Raw genomic sequence first — 7,602 nt, forward strand, 5'->3', positions numbered from 1 at the left:
AACTTCAAAAATATCACCAATATAAAGCGAATAGTTTCTGTAAGGACAAATCACACTTATCAGGATCCTTGGAGGGAGTACGTTAGGTTACTGATAAATTTGTTCTTTGTGGCCTTTAAAAGGTTTAACACTTTACTTTTTTTTTTTTGGTACGTTTTTATATTTATTTATTTATTTATCAAGACAAAAAATCACAAAGCTAGATGAAAAATGAAAACTTCGCTTTTTTTTGGTAAGTTTTTATATTTATTTATTTATTTATTGAGATAGAAAAAATGACAAAGCTCACTTTGTCACCCTCAGTAGCGCCATGGCATCACAGCTCACAGCAACCTCCCATGCTTGGGCTTCAGCGATTCTCTTGCCTCAGCAAAGAGAATCCCAAATAGCTGGGACTACAGGCACCAGCCACAATGCCTGGCTATTTTTTGTTGCAATTCTCACTGCTGTTTTAGCTGGCTGGGGCCGGGTTCGAACCCGCCACTCTCAGTATATATGGGGCTGGCACCCTATCCACTGAGCCACAGGTGCCACCCTTAACACTTACAATTTTTTTTCTTAAAAAAAAAACAAAAACATTTTTTTCCTAACAAAACATAATCAATTAGGAATGGTTATGAGGTCTTTTGTTATAGCTATAAACCTACTACAGATACAAACAAAGGGTAGAAATAAGGGGGTCCATTTTAAAATAGTCAGTTGGGTTCTACAAATATTTACTGAAATATTTATCACATTTGTAAATGATTTGGAGAAACAAAAATTATTCGCAGCATAAAACTTCCAAGGCTGTTTTACTCATAAAATATTGAGCTAATCCAGACACAGTGCTTGAATGGTTGATCAAATAATACCTTTTAAAAAGAAAATATCCAAACTAAAATGGTGGAGTAATGAGATTCTTTCTATGACCTTCAACCCAGGAAAGGCTTCTTGGACTCATCCCCTATTCTTGCAGATGGCCCTGTTATGGTGTTTTGGCCACCAAGAGCAGGAAAAATGGTGGACACCAAAAAGGAAGATACTGAACACAAAAGAGAAGCATCAGAGTCCAGCTCCATCTGTGTGAAGTTTCTTTTGACTCTAGAACAAGATAATGAATCTGAAATGGTTCAAAAAGGGCAACCAAACTGATAATGCACTATAAAAGCAAGAGGGCAGATTCAAAAGACAAAGGTTCTTCATTGAGACAGGTTAAAATCATGCATGGGCATCACCAGAAAAACCACATTTGGGGTGTTGCTAGCAAAGGGCACATCCTGTGCATGGGTGGCCCACAGGTTCTTACGTATTTATTACAGAGACCATGATCTTCCTCTCTGACCCTGTTTTCTGTTATGAGGTTCTGCCTAGTCCCTCAGACCTGGAAAAGAACTACCCATAGTGGAAGTCTCTGGAGGTCTAAATATTCATTTGTGGCATGGAGCAAAGATAACATATATAGCACTTAGTTCCACTAAGTGGTGGAACAAAATTGGCACAAAATTGGCATTAATAAATGGGAAATTTCATTACATTATTCAGAGCAGGGAAAAGAAATGTCGTGCAATGTCCCTAAACCAACACAGACAGAAAGAAATATAGATGATTCTGTTTGTTAAACGAAAAGCAGGTATTCTCAATGGTTTTTATTATTCGTGTTAACATTTAGTATTATAATTTTGAATCATTTTCACACATCGTTAAGACAAGGAAAATAAGTAAATCTGTTGATGTTATAAGGAATTAAGATTTTAAGTGTAGAAAATAAGTAAACAGTAAAAACCCTGTGATGTTAAATTGGAATTGGAATTATCAATATGAATTTATTTTTAAAAAAACATACATTTCTGTGGCTCAAAGGAGTAGGGCGCTGGTCCCATATGCCGGAGGTGGCAGGTTCAAACCCAGCCCCGGCCAAAAAACTGCAAAAACACCCCCCAAAACAAACAAAAAGAAACATATACATTTCTTAGCTCTGTCCACTGGAAGACCTTGAAAGCAATGATGCCCAGCAGAAGGTAGCACTCTCAATTCTAGGTCTTGGTTTCTAAATATTTTCTCACTAGTATTTGAGAATCTAGGGATTCCTGTGTAAATGACTGGAGTAGGAAACGTTTAAACTAAGTCTCGAATATCTAATCCCAGAAAGCAAGGAAGTGCTCACAGATTAACGGGCATGTTCCAACAGGATGAGCCCAAGCAGACTTGAAGGGGCTCCCCCGGCTACATTATAGACATTTCCAGCATCAAAGATAAAGACTGTAACTAATTGTAAAAGTGAATAAATAGAAGTCTAAGAATCACAGAGAGAAGGGCAGTGCAAGCCTGAGGGAAGACCCTCATTTCAATTATTTGGTGTGACTACTGTATCAATGGATCTCTTTTTGCCTCTTTAAGGAGGAACTCTTATTCAACCCAGACGACAAGGCAAAGCTTTGTTGTTGTCGTTGTTGTTTGACAAACGAATGCCTGCTAATAAACATACAAATAATAAGAAAATTAGAAAATCATCAATTTCATCAATTGAAACCCCCGATTAAATAAGTGGCTTGGGTAAGGATTATCAATGGATGCTAAAATCAGGTGAAAGAATATTCAAGAACACTGAATAACCTAGAAGAAATGAATAAATTCCTAGAAAAATGTGACATACCAAGACCGAATTGTGAAGAAATAGAAAATAGTAACAGACTAATAGCGAGGAGACTGAATAGGTAATTAAAAACCTCTCGTCAAGAAAAAATCAAAATCTGATGGCTTTAATGCTGAACATTTAAAGTAGCAATAACACCAATCCTTCTGAAACTCTTTTAAAAACGTGAAGAGGAGAGAATGCTTCCAAACTCATTTCATGAGAGACCAGAATGATCCTGATAGCAAAGCCAGACAAGGACGCTATTTAAAAAAAAGAAAAAAATTACAGCCAGGCAAGGTAGCTCACGCTTGTAATTCTAATGCTCTGGGAGGCGGAGGTAGGTGGATTGCTTGAGTTCAGGAGTTCGAGACTAGCTTGAGCAAGAGCAAGACCACATCTCTACTAAAAAAATAGAAAACACAGCTGGGCATCATGGCTGGCGCCTATAGTCCTAGCTACTGGGGAGCATGAAGCAAGAGGATTACCCAAGCACAAGAGTTTGAGGTTGCTGTGAGCCATGATAATACTACACTCTATCCAGGGTGATGGGGTGAGACTCTGTCTCAAAAAAAAAAAAAAAATTACAAGCCAATATGAACACAAATGCAAAAGAACTCAGCAAAATACTAGTAAATTGAATGTGACAGCACATTAAAGACAGCATTTACCACGATCAAGCGGAATTTACCCCAGGATACAAGGATGGTTCAACATATGCAAATCAATAAACGTAACACATCATATTAACAGAACAAAGGACAAGAGCCCACAAAGTACTTAACAGCAGACAGAAAGACATACCTGTACAACAGACAAATCTCTTTAACCAAATGGTCAAATTTGGTATCTCTTTTTTTTTTTTGACAGAGCCTCAAGCTGTCACCCTGGGTAGAGTGCCGTGGCATTACAGCTCACAGCAACCTCCAACTCCTGGGCTCAAGCGAGTCTCCTGCCTCCGCCTCCCAAGTAGCTGGGACCACAGGTCCCTGCCACAACGCCCGGCTATTTTTTTTTTTTTTTTTGGTTGCAACCGTCATTGTTGTTTGGCGGGTCTGGGCTGGGGATTCGAACCCGCCACCTTAGGTGTACGTGGCTCGCGCCTTAGCCGGTTGAGCTATAGGCGCCAAGCCAAATTTGGTATCTCTAATAGTGATGTCTCTTGAAGTGATGCAACACAAAGTCCAAGGTATGGCCTATGAGGTCTTCTCACCAAAATGTTTAAACCCAATCCAATCCAGTCTGTAACCTTAACTTCCAGCTTATGTGAAGCACATGATACAAAGGAGCAAGTTCAAAAAAGACCATCAGAACATCACACCAATCAAATATGAGACATTCAACAAGACACCGGGCCTCTTCTGTCAAAAATAGCAAAGCATAGATTAAAAAAAATGGTGGCAATGACCTCGAGTAAAAGATCCTAGAGAGACAGGATAGGAAAATGCCTCAACCTGGGTTGCATTCTGGTCTGGGGATGTGGGGGAAACAGCTATAAAAGACAACTGCAGAACAACTGGGAGAAAGAATCTGAGTGTGGAACTTGGCTAGTAGATTATTTTTGAGTAAGAGATAAGTCTTGTTGTGTACAACATACTTTCAAATAGTTCTGGGGGACCCACACACATTACAAATCCACCAAACAAACATGGCAAAATATTAACTGTTACAACTAGAAGGTGGCTATATGAATGTTCACAGTATTATTTTTTCATGTTAGGAAATTTTTGTATTATAAAAGTGAGAATAAAAGGAAAAACTTTTTTAAATGAGTGAAAGGTAGAGAAAAGACCAGTGAACATCTAGAGGATGTAAAGGTTTTTCCTTTTTTCAGTTTCGGCCAGGGCTGGGTTTGAACCCACCACCTCTGGCATATGGGGCCAGTGCCCTACTCCTTTGAGCCACGGGTGCCACCAGTGAAAGTTTTTCCTTATTGATAACTTACTCCTTGTTCCCCTGGTGTAAGTCAGGTATTGGGCTAGGTATGAAGCTAGAGAAGAACTAAGACAGGGCAGCTGCCTTCAAGGATCTCACTGTCTAGTGTAAGAGAAACACAAATACTTTAAAACAGCAGAGCTGGGGCAATGATACAGACATGCACTCATTTGGTAAATATTTATAGAGCACCTACTACATGCTGGGTGCTGTGCGAGGTGCTGAAGATAGGATGTGAATGGAGCAAGCATGGTTCCTGAATGCACAGTGCTCAGATTCCTGTACAGAATTACGATTGTGTGAATGCTAGGTGTAAAACGTATGGAGTATTAGAGTGACACAAAGGAAACACTTCCAGCTCTGGTGGGGATTGGGGGTGGTGGGCAGAGCTGCCAAGGTATAAAGGCAGCCTAGGAATCAGTCAGGGAGAGGACCCAGAGGTGGAAGTGCGGAGCATACAGACACAAAATGGTCCCCTGTGCTCAGGGACTAGATGATACTGATACTGTGGGAGTGTGAATGGGCTGAGGGGGTGATGTGGGTGGGTGCCACATCTTAAAAGGATTTAGGCATCTGGGCTTTCTCCTGTAGGCTCCAGGAGCAGAGAACATTCATGTAAGGTGGCTAGTGGCTGTGGCCGTGCAAGGCTGGGCCCAAACAGGAGACAGTGTGGATCCTGCTCTTGGCTGTGTCTCCTCATGCTTGGATGCCTGCCTGTTGGGCTCTGTCAGCTCCACTACCCTGAAAAGCCCCAGGGATTCTCCGGGGTCAACTCTATGCCAGTGGGCAGCAGGAAGTGCTTCAGACTGAATGCTCCGTGAGACTCAAGCCACTGGAGCTGGGAGAGAAGGACAGCTCTGGAGGGAGAGTGTGAAAGGTGAAGGCAAGAGGCTCAGCCATACTGAGGATCAGTTTCTCCTAGACCGCCACGAGGGATCTTTTCAGGCCCTAGCAATAGGAGGGCTTTAATCCTGGCTAAGGATACAATCTCAAAGCTTTAGCCCTCACAAGAGGGATGGCTTTTTGCTACAGTCACAGGCAAATAAAATCCAAAAGATAAACCGCTCAGGGCTATTTTCCCTGAAGTCTGAAATCACTGACTAGGTTGACTGCCTTCTCAAGACTGTGAGCTGTCTGTTGACTATGGGTTCATCAGTTTTAGGCTCTTAGTACTCAGCACAGAGCTGAATGAATCAGGTTTTTTAGTATATAAGGTGCTGATGGAGCTACTATGTCACATGCTGTGGTCTAGCTTTCCTGCCCTAAATGGTTGGGCTGAACTTTTCTCCAATAACTGCCTACTGGTCTGCGTCTGCCCTGAATCTCCAGGTCCCTAAGTCTGACCCCTTTAACTGGGGAAGGTTTGGCCAGCTATTGGGGAATGCCTCTGGTCCCTGTATTCTTATGCCTTTGAGTTTAATATTTTCCCTATGAAGTAGATATCAGACCCTTAAAATTATGTGCCAGAGACCCAGAAGGAAGACGGCTCTTAAATTCCTACTGCAGGCATTTCCCAGAATTTGCAAATTGTCATTTCCTCGCACTCTTTTGTCTTTTTTTGACACAAGGTCTTGCTCTGTTGCCCAGGCTAGAGTGCAGTGGCCTCAGCATAGCTCATTGTAACCTCAAACTCCTGGGTTCAAGCGATCTTCCCACCTGGTCCTCTCAAAGTGCTAGGGTTACAGGCGTGAGCCATGGTGCCTGACTCCTCACTCTCATTTCTATGGATACTCCATACTGTATCTCCTCTCAACAGCAAGAATAAAAGCACAGTTCTGGAGGGCCTGGGGGTTGGTGTACACAAGCCTTGGGTGTCTAAGGACCTGGGGGCAAGGGTAGACAGGTGCCATACCACCTCTAAACTACCCCACACCCAGGAACCACCCCCAGGCAGCAAGATGATGATGCAGGCACGGATGCCAGGTGGGGAAGGCTGGTGAAAATGGGAATCCTCCGGGAGAAGGATGAAAAGCAGCAAGCCCTGCACCCGTCCCAAATCACGAAAAGGGCGCTCGCCACCCGTGAAATCACTCCTGGAATCCCCAATCAGCAGGTGCCATCTGTGCCCGGCCTGCTACCACCAGAGACTGAGCCAAGGCGGCTGCACTGAAAAGCGTACAGGGAGACGATGGCAGCGTCGGCTGGAGCGCGGGCGCCACTCGCCTGAGAAGGGGGCCCCAGCCTCACATGGATGGGCCTCAGGGAGGGTGTCTGGGGGAGCTCACGGAAGGAACGTCTCCCCCAGAGAAAGGGATGGCCTGAGAAAGTCGTCCTCTTGAATCCCAGGCCCCTCAGATCCCCACCGCCCGCCGCAGGAGCCCCGGTCGGGGGCACCCACTACCTCCAAGGGCCAGGTTTGACTCAGGGGAACCTTTAGAGCCGCAGCCCCCGCCGGGGTGACTCCCAGCCCGGCCGCGGAGTTGCGGCGCCCCATCAGCCGCCCGAACCCGGACCCCGCCGCCGCCGCCGCCGCCTACCCGTGCCCGCGGCTCGGCTCCTCCTCGCTCGCGCTGCCCCAGCCCGGGCTGAGGTACCGGCTCGGGTCCCCGGCGCCCCGCGCCTCCGCCCCCTCCTCCTCCTCCTCCAAGCCCTCCACGTCCTCGGCCTCCTGGATGGCGACGCGGATCTGCACCGCCGCCTCGGGCCCGGGCCGAGCGTCCTCGCCGGGCTGGGCCATGGCTGGCCGGGCTGCGGCGCCGCCGAGGTCCCCGCGCCGCGAGCCCCAGCCGGTCGGGCGGCGGCGACTGAGACGGGGACAGGGACGGGGGCGGCGCCAGCACGCCCGCTGCTCGGCCCGGGGAGGACGGGGTCGGGCGCCCCGCCCTGCGCCGCTGCTGCAGCTGCCGCCGCTGCCCGGACCCAGGCGGGCGCAGCGGGCGGGGCCCGGGGCCTGGGGCGGGGCGGGCTGCTCCGCGCTCCTCGCGCGAGGCCTGACCGGGAGCCCGGGCCCCCCGCGCCTGCCCGCCGGCGCCCCTCTCACGCGCCGCGCAGCACGTCTCACTTCCCAGTCGGTGCTCCACTCCGGGGGTGGCCGACGCAGACCGCTGCTGCAG

At 46.8% G+C, this 7,602-nt stretch overlaps 1 protein-coding gene across 1 annotated transcript in view; it reads right to left on the minus strand.

The window, feature by feature from the left end:
• LARP6 (La ribonucleoprotein domain family member 6) overlaps positions 1–7,397 on the minus strand; it is a 20,420-nt gene extending 13,023 nt beyond the window's left edge. The window contains exon 1 of the mRNA XM_003784473.2: positions 7,027–7,397. Within this exon, the coding sequence (XP_003784521.1) occupies positions 7,027–7,226 (200 nt within the window). The 5' untranslated portion in view covers positions 7,227–7,397. The remainder of the gene's footprint in view (positions 1–7,026) is intronic.
• Positions 7,398–7,602: the final 205 nt, after the last annotated feature.

This window comes from Otolemur garnettii, unplaced genomic scaffold (genome assembly GCF_000181295.1).
Source record: "Otolemur garnettii isolate 467f Iridium unplaced genomic scaffold, OtoGar3 scaffold00011, whole genome shotgun sequence".
Classification (NCBI taxonomy): domain Eukaryota; kingdom Metazoa; phylum Chordata; class Mammalia; order Primates; family Galagidae; genus Otolemur; species Otolemur garnettii.